This window comes from Psammomys obesus, unplaced genomic scaffold, assembly GCF_907164565.1.
Source record: "Psammomys obesus unplaced genomic scaffold, mPsaObe1.curated_primary_1811, whole genome shotgun sequence".
NCBI lineage: Eukaryota > Metazoa > Chordata > Mammalia > Rodentia > Muridae > Psammomys > Psammomys obesus.
Window position 1 is genome coordinate 19,815,162 of NW_026596051.1, and position 12,793 is coordinate 19,827,954.

Here is a 12,793-nt window from a genome sequence, read left to right on the forward strand (position 1 = left end):
AGTCCAGAAGTAGGACAGCTTTCCTAAGCACAATCTGAACACTGCTAGCATATCTACAGGGACAATCCTCTGTACCTTCTAAGATCCCAGACTGCTCCTCCTCTGTCATGTTCTTAACTCTTCTCCCCCTACCCAGACCCCTCCTCTTCCTCTTATTTCCTCCCTCCTGCTCCTTCTCATTCTCCTTTTCCTCCTTCTTTTTCAATCTCTTCTCTTTTCTCCCTCATGCTTCTCTTTCTCTCCTCTTCCTCCCTCCTGCTCTTTCTTTTCACTCTCCTCTTCCTCACCCTTCTTTTCTTTCTTCCCCTCTCCTTTTCTCTCTCTCTTTTTTTTTTTGTGGTACTGCATAATAACCCCAAACCCTTTTTTGCTTATCATTTTTATTTCAAAAGATTTCTGTTTTAAAAAGTATTCTTATTATTTATTAGTGTGTGTGTGTGTGTGTGTGTGTGTGTGTGTGTGTGTGTGGTTTTGTTCATGTGAACACAGGTACCCTCAGAGAGCCAGAGGTGTTGGATCCCCTGGACTGGAGTTGTAGATGTGGGAGTTAGAAACTGAACTTGGGTCCTCTAAAAAGCAGTGAGTGCTTTTGACCACTGAGCCATCTCTCTGGCCCCAAGATTTTTTTTTTTTAAAGAGTTTCTTTTTCTAAGTTGCCTAAGCAGGTTTAAGCAGAACAACCTCTTGCCATTCAGCTCTCAGGTGTCTCCCTCCTTTTCTCTCTCTTTCCCTCTCCTTCTCTCCCTGGATTCAGGGTCTGCATCAGTTACTTTTCTGTTGCTGTTCTTAACACTACGACCAAAAGAAATTTAAGGAAGAGTTCAGCTTAAGGTTCTAGTATGACTGGGGGGAGAGGGGTGGGCAGGGGCATGGTAGCAGGAGCCGACCCAGCAAACTGGAGAGGCACTATACTCTTAGTGCTAATTCCTCAGGACCTGTAAAGCCAGCAGCTGGGGTGCAGGGCGCAGCATGCTGGCCTGTGCCTTGTATGGTGGACTAGCTGGCTAAGTGCTGCAGAATTGAAAGAGAGGGATACAAAAGCATCCCAGCCACTGGATTCACAGCTCCTAGCGAAGTGGCTGCTGCACAACAGTGGTTCTCAACCTGTGGGTGGTATGACTCCTTTGGGGGCCGCATATCAGATAGCCTACATATCAAATATTTATGTTATGATTCATAATAGTAGCAACATTACAGGGAAGTAGCAATGAAACCATTTTATAGTTGGGGGTCACCATAGAATAAGGAACTGTATTAATGGGTCACAGCAGTAGGAAGCTTGGGAACCACTGATTTAAAAGACTGGGTTAAAGTCCAGGATTAATGGGGAAAGGATAGAGAATTTCAGCCCAGAATACCTCATGTGAGGACTGCACGTGTTGACTCCCTCCCCTCTCCCAAACTAGCACCAGAAAGTTGGCTATCCCACTACCAACCCCAGTAAGAATTTACTACCCTAACAGTTATTAGGCCTTACTCCTTGTTTGACCTTATAAGGTTTTTTGTTGTTTGTTTGCTTGTTTGTTTTTTTTTTTTTTTGTCTCAGAACTCCTACCCCCTGAGTATGCAGATGAAGTATCTTTCATCTATTCTGTTCTGGCCACACAAACCTTGACCCAGAGACCCTACCCACCTGCTCAGGGACATAAATACTCCCTGCCCCCACCAATAAATGGAACCCATTCCCTGAAGCTGTTCCAGGGTGTGTGTGTGTGTGTGTGTGTGTGTGTGTGTGTGTGTGTGTGTGTTCTTTGTCCTCACATTCACTGCTGATGAAGGTCCTGCACTCATCCCTCCAGCTAAGCTTCCCTTCTAGTCAAGCCTGGTATAAATGGGCAGCTTATTCCTAGGTAGAGAAGTGGACACTGGGTGGCAGAAGACTGTTAGGGCATTTTCTTCCTCCCCTTCCTGAGCTAAGATCCCTGCTCAACTTTGGAGGCCTGTGAGAGCATACAAAAGCTCTCTTCCCATTTCTTCTCCCCGACCGAAGCCAGGCACATCTAGAACTCAGAGACTGGATTCTGAGGAATTCCAGACCTCAGGGACCAGACCACAGTGATGAGGCAGTAGAGTGCTGCCAGCAGGTAAAGGCTCTTGGGGATAAAGAACGGAATGTCATTGAGATCAGCTCCAGAGTGCAACCACTGTGCCATTCCCGTATAACTGACAGACCCCTGACCTTTCCAACAGCTGGCACTCTACAGTCCTGCTGCAGGATAACCTGGGGAGAGTAAACATGACTAGACCTGGCACAGCAAGTGGCTTTGGGTCTGAGTGTACAAGGGCCTGATGGTTATCGCTGGTTTGCAGCTTGCTGTGGGATGATCAAGCGGTGCATTGGCATCAGTGACCACAAGGAAGTGGACCTGAACACAGCCACAGGTAGAGTCATCAGACCCAGCTACTCACTCCATAGAAGCCTCCCTCTACTAGCCTTTCAGCCTGGGGTTGTGGAAGGGTCCAGTTCTTTCGACATTATGTTCTTAACAGAGGAAGGATGCTCTTCATTTATCCATGAAGACAGCTGACACCGACACATCCCTTTCTCAGCAAACGGGAGATCCTGCTGCCCTTCAGCTCCCAGCCTGTGGTCTCCTTGAGGACAAGCCTGTGTCCAAGGTCCACACGCAGCAAGGTTCCCTGCGCCCTTGAGGGAGACCTACATACCAGTTCCTGCTAGCGCTGGTGGGATGCTTTCCAGCCTGGAGTCCAGCTTGCTATGGAGGGGTATTCCTGAGCTTGAGGCTCTGGTAAGCCACCTCAGCTCCTCACAGTCTCCAAACTTGCTGGGGACAATGGTGGGTGGTATACAACTTGGATCTGCTCTGTGCACCTGGTGAGAGTAGAGCACTGGTGGGAATGTGGGGTGCAGGACAGCATTCCGGGACCACCAGAATATGGAGCATAGAAAGGGAAGGAGAGCTTCAGAGCCTGTAGGCCCTGCCAAAGGGAGGTGAAGCTTCTGCAAGGAGGGAACAACTCGTAGGGTAGGACTCTTCCCACTATGCCATTCCAGGGGGCAACAAAGGGAAAGAATGACCAGAGCATGCCTATGACGTGAGCTCCTGGCCTTTGGTTTGTCCTGAAAACCAATATCCTTGGCAGCTTTGGAAACTGTTTTTCAACTAACCTTCAAGACAGTCAAGAAGGGGACATTGTCTCTATCTGTGAAAGGGCCTGTAGGGATATAAGGCCTTCCCCAACCCTGGGTTTCCAAGTGGTACCTGGACAGTCCAAGTACCAAGCTGTGCCATTCACTCTCCACAATGGCATGGTGTTCTGTGCTCTTCAACCTGCATTCCTGGTCCCCATTGCCCTTGACCCCTGCCTTTCAGCGTGCCACCATTCAGAGTCAGGGACAACCAGAGGATCCACTGGGGATAGCCCGTTTGGGCCTGACCCCTTTCAGCTCTGAGTTCTATGGAGACTGAGGGCATGGCTCTGCAGCTGGTCTAAAAATGCTCAAGAGCCTGAAGTACAAGGCACTGCTGGGCCAGCAGGGGCTTCCTGTTGTTGCTGCTTTCAACAATGCCAACCTGGGTAAGCACCTGATGAGCAGCTTCTAAGGGCCAGGCCATACTTTCTGTTCCTGGGCTCCTAGAGTGAAGCAGGTTGCAGGGAGCTGTAATTAGCCACATATTGTGTGTCCAGAACCCACCATGTGATGCTCACAGTGTCAGAGACAACAGCATTGGTGGCCACAGAAGTGGCTAGTTGCTTAGACAACAGAGGTGGAGTCTTTATGCTCTCTGAATGCTGCGCTGGGCTAGTCACACTCCCAAGAACGGTGCAGATGCAGGCTGGCTAACTGCTGCTCAGCACCATCCCTGCTCTTGCAGTGAGCATCTGTGAAGCATCTGACAGTCTGTAAAGAACCCCATAGAAGGCAGAGGGGGTAGTCAGCACAGCCTGAGGGCACATCTGTGCTTGGGCAAGCCAACAGGGAAAGGGGCTTAAGACACATCACGGGATGTGCCTGCTGGGTCCCCAGGAAGGATGGGGACTAAGGATGCCCTTAGTCCCCCACTTAGCACCTGGGACACTCCTGAGGAAAGCACAGTTGAGATGATTCTAAGTGTGTCCAGAGCTACAGTCCAGAGAGGGAGTTTAGTAGGAACCGTTCCTGCCTAAAAGCCCCAAAGCATCCACAAAGGTGCCACAGCAAAGCCAGGGGCTTCAGTGAGGATCCTGTTCAGTCTGAGGTGGGTAACACGCGGTGAAGAGCTTCAGCTCTGAGTGCAGACACACAGGGATTCTCAAGTGGCAGGGCAGGCTAGGCAGTTTGTAGTGTGACTCTGCTCGCGCGGGTACGCAGACCTAGAGAAAGGTATCTCCAGGAACATGCCTGGTCACAGTGACTCTTCCTTCATACTTCTTATTTACTGTTACTGTGTACTCACATATTCACATGTGTATGTGTATTCTTGTGTATACATACATACACGTGTGAGAGTGCAGTATACGGTATGCATTCAGGAGTCAGAGGACAACCTTGTAGTCACTATCTCTCTCCATCTTCCGTGATTCTGGTGATCAAACTCCATTCTTAGGCTTACACAGTAAGCACCTTTCCCACTGAGCCACTCGCAGCTGGCTGCCCAGCAGGCCCCACCTACATGCTTTCCCAGCTCTGGGGAGTTGCTAGTGGAGGCTAACTGCCCTTGGGAGGAGGGGATCTAGCTTTCTCTTGTTCTTCTCAGTTAAGAGGAGACAGCGTCTTCATTTTTTAAAATTGCTATGATAAATAAAAACAACAAACATTTTTGAAATTTTTATTTGGTGTTAACTCCACAAGAAAACAAAACAAAACAAACAAAAAAAAATCAGTTACTCTGGTGTACGTGAAATCAGAACAATACAACCACGGGAAAAAAAAAAAAAAATCTCAGCCCAGGAATGGAGCTGATACTTCAGTGCTACGGATATGCAACGCGCTTCATACCACGGTGCGTTTCAGCGTTTGCCAACTTTTTTAATGCTTCTTTTGTGATCATCCATTCATGAAACTAAAACCACACTTCAATCTTGTGCCAAAGCCTCTGGGCTTCAGCCACTTAACTACAAAAAGAAACCAAACACAGAATCTAGTCATCCCTTTGCCTTTGATGACCCAGCGCAACCCCTGTGGGGGCCTCTCCCCACAGCTCAGGAGGGAGGTGTCTTTGCCACCTGGAGCCCTTTCCTGATGAACACTGGCTGTCCAGGTCACCCAAGCTCACGGCTGAGTATGAAATCCATTTGGTCATAGCAACAATTTCTAGGGTAATCATGACTGCATTGATTTTAGGAATTTACAACTTCTGATCCTTTCGCTTTTGATGATAGGTTATATTTCAGTGCAGATGTTAATCAAATTTTAGGAAGCTCCAGAAGAAAAACATACATAAAACTTATCTGATGTCTGTAAATAAGTAAGAGCAACATGAAACCTTCCACATGCACACACGCACACACAAGCCACTGTAAAGTGTCGAAAGATGTGCTGTATGAAAACAAGCCCTAAGGTGGCAAGATGCCCCAGCCAGCAAGCCAGCCTGCTCGTGATGAGGATGCACAGAAATGCAGGGACTGCACAGCCTCCAAGATGTTTCCTGTTTTCCTGAAAAACAGGCAACAAATCAAGTACTACTGGCAAGGCCTGAGGGGCAGCTCCACTCCCAGCTAAGAAGCCACCCACATGTCTAGTGCTGCCCCACTCACTGGTGAGGCCAGCTCAACTACTTTAGACCTCTAGGCCATTCCTGATGCTCTGGACATGCTGAACTCATGTCACAGAAAGGTGTTTTTAAAAGCAAGTTGGTTAAAAAGAGAAAAATAATTTCGGATGTTTAGGTTTTGCACAATTGGCCCTCCTATCGCCTATGGCAGTGCCACAAGAGAGAGCTCAAAGAGGTGATCAGCACAGTTAGATGTAACTGTGTGAGGCAAGCCGCCAGCCTGCTTCACCAAGTCACATGAGGCAATGATCAGAACAGCAATCACACAGGTACGTGGGAAACTCCTCTACCCACCCCAGCCCACCGCAAGCAGAACTTGCCCAAAACATTCTCTCAAACACAAAATGAGATACAAGCTATACTACATCACAGCCACAAGAGCAGCTAGCTGGAGCAGCCAAAGATTTCTTTGGGGTAATGAGGTGGCCTCACTGCATGTCAAATGTTTTTAAGTTCATTTGGCGACTTCAATGTAGTCACCAGAAGATAATTTGCAAGAAAGGTCCGCAACTACGTGCTGGGAAGGCAGCTTAGAGAACCCTGCTGTGCCTGCCATGGATGTGCTGCAGTAGCAGAACTCACCCCATCCACCACCCCATGCCTCAAATCCTTGGCTTCTTCAGCTAGCAAGAAAGTCACAAGCCACAGTATCTTCCATGGTACTTTAGGGGATCCTAAGAGAGAGCACAGTATTCTGTAAGTCTCTAAAGCACACCCTTGTGTTCCTACAGCAGTGTCCACGAGATCTTCTGAATGAGCCTGCAGATGAGTCACCATGCTTCCCTCCTCCTTCAGCAAGGCCCTGACCCACTGCAGGGGAGGACTGATCTCCTGGCTCAGAGAACAGAGCTAGAGTCTCTGGACGGTGGCGGTTGTTGTCGCCATGGTGCTGACAAGGTGATGGCGACACAGCCGCCAGAAGGAGGCCTGCAGCTGCGATGCAGAAGCGGGACGCGCTAGGACAAGCACATGCACACCCATTCCTCACTGGACAGCACAGTCTAGTCTACTTCAGAGAGCAAGAACTTAACAGCTTGGAAACAAATCTTCAACAGGACAGCCGTCCTCAACGCTAAAATAAGCAAGAAGAGAAAGGTAATCACTGATGCGGATCAGTTAATCGAAGAAGAAACCTAAGTTGCTGCTTTAGACTAACAGGCCTCACAGAAGGCAATTTCCCATCACAGCATTTTCAATGACTGGTACTACTCTGCAGGGTCAGAGATGTGTTCGGGAGAAGAGCTCCTCTCTCCTGGGGCCCACCCGCTCTCCGCCGGCTTCGGAGCCTGTGTCGCCTGTGTCAGAGCTGGTGCTGGAACACATCTTCCTGTGGAGGCCATTTGGTTTTGCCTCAGAACCTCTCTCTCCTGTGCATCTTGCTTCATAAACAGAAGACACCTACAATTCAAGAAACAATTTTCAATATACCAAAAATCAGAACCCCCCCCACAAAGGCCAAATCTATTCATAGACAACAGAGATGAAGTAGGAATCATTGATATCTCCTACAGAAAACTACAAAGATGTGAAGTCGCAGTGTTTCAGAGGGAACCATTTCTCCTTTGTTCTTGAAGGATCCAATCCTAATTCTACACATCTAGTCACAAGAATCTCTGTGGCCACACTAGGGTAGGACAAAGGGACTCCTTAACTCTCAACAGGTCTTTGAGAACCTGGTTCAGGGTAGCCCACGAAGCCTTGCGTAGGCTCCCCTGGGAAGACAAACATGGTCAGTCCCATGGTGCTCACAGTTCAGCACACAAACCAACCAAAGGACATAGCTTCAGACTGTAGACATGAGGATGACTAGGTAAGGGGCACTTTGGACAGGAGCAGCACGCTCCAGAAGGTGGCACTCTTGAGCAAAGTGTTCTCACTGCAGTTCAGCACCACCTAGTGTGGTACAGCGCATTTCTTCATGTTTACAGGAAGGCTGGCATCTGGGGCCCCAAGGATACTAGATGCCAATGGTAGCCCTTTCACCACTTACAGCAACTAGCAACACCTCCTAGTGCATCACGACATCCACCACCGGCACCACCCTATCACAGTCCCAATTTTTGATCCCAAGGCAGAAGCACAGAAAAGCTACGTGAGAGCAAAGCACACAAGGCTTCCCGCCATGGAAGGAGTCTGGATTTCTTCCAAGTACACAGCGTAGGAGCATGGGTCTTACAGCCAGACTATAGGGGCAGGCCGCCCACGTCTGTGTTCCTTCTCCAGATGCTTCCATTTTGTACTCTGCAAATGGGTATGCCAAGAATACTTAGTGCATAGGGGTGTTTTGAGGGCACTGTCTTGTTGAATAGAGATGATTGTCAAGGACAAGCAGAAGCAAGGACAAGAAAGGCTGTGGCTGCTGTTGAGGAGTGGCAGTGGTCTGAACTGTGGAAAGGATGGTGTGGAGGAAAGAGGTGGATGGAAGGTGGAGGGGAGGTGCATTAACAGGCTGGCAGACACACTGCATGTAGAGGTGAGAGGAAGAGACAGGTGGCAGGGTAGCCATTCCCTGAAGGTGGAAGGCTATGCGGAGGCCTTGCATGTGGGCCTAGACATATTAACACAACCTGATAGGTCAGTGGGATTAGTGCCACATGGTGCTTTGGCAAATTCTTACAGAGCTTGAGTTAACATTGATAACTCTGAGAAGAAAATAAGTTTCCTTCAATTCACTGGTCCTAACCTGACTAACAATGGAAGGCCTGAGACCTTACTTCAATTCATCGGTCCTAACCTGGCTAACAATGGAAGGCCTGAGACCAAGCTAAAAGTAGGTCAAGGTCGTGAATGTGCCTTCATAGTGCTCACAGGTTTGTTGGGGAGACAGAGGAGTCTGAAATGGTGGGACTCCACTCTGAGAGTGTACAAGAGCACAGAAAGGGCAGGGTCTGTTCCGCATAGGTTGGAAAAGCACCCTTAAAGGAAGATGCTGCTCTGGGATTGGACAAGGAGCAGCAGGCTTAGCACAGCACTTAAAACCCCCTGTGCCAGCAGCAGAGAGAAAGCTGGAGGGATACCAGCAGCTCTTCATGAAGGCCTGGCAACATTAGAGCTTGGGAGTGGGGTGAAGTAGACCCAAAGGAAGGGTCAAGAGGAGAAAGGCAACACCCATGGATCTGGGAAATACGGGGCAGGGATGGGTCATAGGACTCCCCAAGTTTGTGACTAGAGTGGTAGTGAGGAGGACAGTCCACTTACCCTATTAAAATCTAACAGACGCTCTTCATGACTGGGTGTCTCTTTAGCATCTGGATATTCTTCTATACCATTCTCTCCCTTGGCATTTGTATAACATTCTTAATCATTTTGAATGGAGAAGGGAAAAGAGGGAAAGGGGGAAATTCAATTAAGACAGTTGAAACACACACCCTTGCTTTACCTCACTGAAAAGCTAGGCCTCCCCACCCTCTGGAGGTTTGTCACTGAAAGCATAGCCAGCCTGGAGTGTATGAGAAAACATGATGCCAACTGAAAACTTTCAGCCATGAGTATGTAATGAATAATAATAAAAACCAGGCCAGCATATGCATATTCTACTGTAAAATATTATCTCAACAATTCAACAAATATATACACAGACCTATGATGTGATGGTCCTGGGACACAGGCAGAAAGACCCGTGAGACCTGTGCTCTCAAGAATGAGTGTCAAGCGGAGGGAGATGAACGATGCACCACAGATATGCTCATGGAACAGGAGCAAAGGTTCCAGACAGCCAGCCCAATGAGAAAGCAAAGCAGGTAAATAGCTGTCTGCTCTGACTTAACACCATGCCCATCACAGCCTGTAATACCTGTGTACTGGGCAAAGGAGGCTCATGGTCCAGTTGGCCAAGGCCCACAGAATCAGAAGGCAATGTAGACTGGAGTTAAGAGGAATACAATTCACATAGTTTGAGGAATCCAATCCACTAGCAGGTTCAACTGTGCTTCACCCATGTTGATATTATTCAGCTACCTGGGGAACTTTGTAAAGCCTATGCCCCAGGAGACTGACCATCAGTCCTTCTGAGAAGCTTCCAGGTGACTCCTGAGCACAGCACCCATGCTGAGCCTAGCCTTAGCCTAGCCTAGCCTCTTACCCCCTGACCCCATGAAGAAGGTGAATGATGGAGTCACTGAGGATGGAGACTCCAACCAGGCTCGTTTAGACCTACCTCTGGTAAGAGCTCAGAAATGTTAATCCCTTGCATCCCTGCTTGCTGGGGTTACACCAAAGTTGTCAATGGGATGTTATTTGCTATGGGTTTGCTCCATAACTTTCCAGTCCTGGGCATTGCTCTGAGTGACAAAGGCCATAGTAAATGCCAGGTTCTGCTTCTTATCTGTGACATGACTTTCCAAGCCACACCCCTTACCTCTTTAAAATAGAAGGTGGGCTGGAAAGATGACTCAGAGTTTAAGAGCACTGGCTGCTCTTCCAAAGGTCCTGAGTTCAATTCCCAGCAACCACATGGTTGCTCCTAGCCATCTATAATGAGATCTGGTGCCCTCTTCTGGCATGTAGACAGAACACTGTATACATAATAAATAAATAAATCTTTAAAAAAAGAAGAAAATAGAAGCAACACCATCCTCTTAAGAAAGGTGCTTAAAAGAGGGGCCGTGGCAGGAAAGGTGGCTCTTTTCTGGTTCAGGAACGCTACTGAATAAAAGAACGTCCATCTTCACACCTTCATTCAGGGCTTTGGCAGAGAAACACGCTGAGCTTCCATGTTTCCGGTAATGCCCCTAGTGACAGCTACTGCTTGTTGAGCAATCACTGCATGTGGGTTACAATTATAGGCACCTTGCCTGATGAAGAGGCATGTTTATTTCTCATAATCACCCCAATAGGAATGGTTTCCTTTTTATAAATTCAGACAATAGAACACAGAAAGGCCCAGCAGCTATGCGCAGAGGCACTAGGCTCCAGCTCAGCCTTGCTCTGCCAGCCTGGGCTCTCATCACATTCTGTGCTGCTACCCAAAGGCCTCACTCCATACAGCCTGGACAATACATGTCAATACCAACTGAGCCTCCAAAGCACATAATAGCTAGAGTGCAAGTACTGGAGAATGCTACCAACCCCTCTGTAGTCTCTATCCCTGGCTGACCTTGTCCCTACCACACTCCTGTACCAAGCCATCTTTCCCAGCCAAATTTCTGCCAGTTCAGCAGCCAATGCTTCTGCCCTACACTGCCTCTACAGCCCCAGATACTGTGCTGGTCTGTATCCATTTTCCAGCCCCACTCAGAAGACACTCATCCAGGACAGGCAGTGTATCTGTACATCCCCAGAACAGCACTCTGCTCAGAGAGGCACACAAACACAGCAGAAATATCTGGGCATGGACTCTCTGCAGGGGATACTCAGAGTTCTACTTAGCCGGTGTCCAGAGCAGCACACATTGATCACTAACCATTTCTAATACTAGAAGCTTCAGGAATGCCTAGTCCTTTTGAGGGGTTGAATAGCTAGTTGTCTTCTTACATAACCTCCATGTAAGGCTAGAGACCACTGACAGAACAAAAGAATGTTTCATGCTGTCACTGCAAGGGAGCTTCACAGGGATCACATGCACAGCTGTCATTCAGAACACTGGCTACCATTCTTTCTCCACCAAGCTTCTCTATGCACCATTTTATATACACATACAAAAGCATTATATACAGCCATTCACTGGACCTGCCAACAGACTGGATATCCAAGATTCAGAGCTGAGATTTTGGACTGGGTTCCTACTAATGAATGACAAAATGAACCAAGATGAGAAGTATGAACTTAATGATTTTAAAAATCATCCCCAAGAAAGTAGCTTCTTTGCTACATGGTGATATTCCTCTTGCTCTTCTAGTTCTTTGGGGGAAGGGGCTTCTGGGGTACAGCTCTGGGGATTTCTGACCTGCACTGTTAGCTGTACCTGTGTCCACAGACTGGTCACTCAGGAGGTTGCATCTATACTCCTACGGCCCTGGCATTTTCCTTGGCAAACTAGAACTGTCCTCACCACCCTTCTCTCTAAAACAGTGGTTCTCAACCTCCCTAATGCAGTGAACCTTTAATACAGTTCTTCATGTTGTGGTGAGGAAAATTATGTCATTGCTACTTCATAACTCACAGCTTGAGAACCACTGCTCTAGAGCCTTTCCTAACTCCCTCCTGTTGTTCATGCCTTAGTCTTAGGGCAGGTGCAATCACTACACAATCTCCCCATCCTGTTTCCATTTCCTAACTCTGCAGCTACAGTTTCATCTCTGTTGTTGCTACAAGTCTTCAGCACACATCTGACCTGAGCACCCTTCAAACAAGCCCCTTACAGAGCCACCCCTCACTGCACAACAGGCTTCTCATTCTGTAGGCTCCTTCCCAGCAGATTCTCTGGCTCATCTCCAAACTAGCTTAGCCCAATGGGACCCAGTTCTTTTAACCTGCCTCATATTCCATGGCCTTTGTACAAAGATTGCCTAAGGACTTCCTTCTCTATGGTCACAGTGGCCACAGATATCTCACCAGAACAACATACCATTTATGCTTCTAGTGAGTTTCCAAACCCTCTCACCAGCCTGTGGCTAGGTTTACGAGCGAGGTCCAGCTTGCATTCATCTCTGTGTCCCTAGGGTGTAACAAAGTGCTGGCCACAGGAACTTGTTGCTGTTTTGTTTTTGTTTGTTTGTTTTTTTTTTTTTTTTTTTTTTTTTTTTTTTTACTGTCTCCACAGCCAAAGAACCTGTTGCTCTTGGTGAATTAGAAATTTGAACAGACTGATGACACCCAGTCTCCTTACCTTCACACTCTGATGTGGGAAAAAGGGGAGAGTACAAGGCTTTTTCCCACCAGCTCTGCTTTTCTTGATTTCTTGTCACTTCTTGCACATCAGCATTCAATACAGGAAACTGTTTAGATGAAGCCAAACACAGAGCATGTTTATAAACCTTCAGGACAGACAGAAAAATTTAAGCATTACTAAAGGACTACGTAACTAGCAATTTTAGGTTGGTGAATTAAAAAAAATCCTTTTTAAAGCTTTTTGTTGTTGTTCAGGATATGTCAAAGGAAAAAGGCCCATATGCTCATTGTAAATAAAGGAAGCCTTA

The 12,793-nt window shown here is 47.6% G+C and overlaps 1 protein-coding gene across 4 annotated transcripts in view; it reads right to left on the reverse strand.

Annotated features, from left to right (window-relative positions):
* Window positions 1-4,758: 4,758 nt before the first annotated feature.
* Window positions 4,759-12,793, reverse strand: part of Kiaa0232 (KIAA0232 ortholog) — a 68,604-nt gene continuing 60,569 nt past the window's right edge. For 2 of the 4 annotated variants that reach the window (XM_055623825.1, XM_055623824.1), the window contains exons 7-9: window positions 12,484-12,631; window positions 8,916-9,013; window positions 4,759-7,115 (exon numbers count right to left, since the gene is read on the reverse strand). In XM_055623825.1, the coding sequence (XP_055479800.1) occupies window positions 6,936-7,115; window positions 8,916-9,013; window positions 12,484-12,631 (426 nt within the window). In that variant the 3' untranslated portion in view covers window positions 4,759-6,935. The remainder of the gene's footprint in view (window positions 7,116-8,915; window positions 9,014-12,483; window positions 12,632-12,793) is intronic. The other 2 variants (XM_055623826.1, XM_055623827.1) reach the window with 2 other exon arrangements.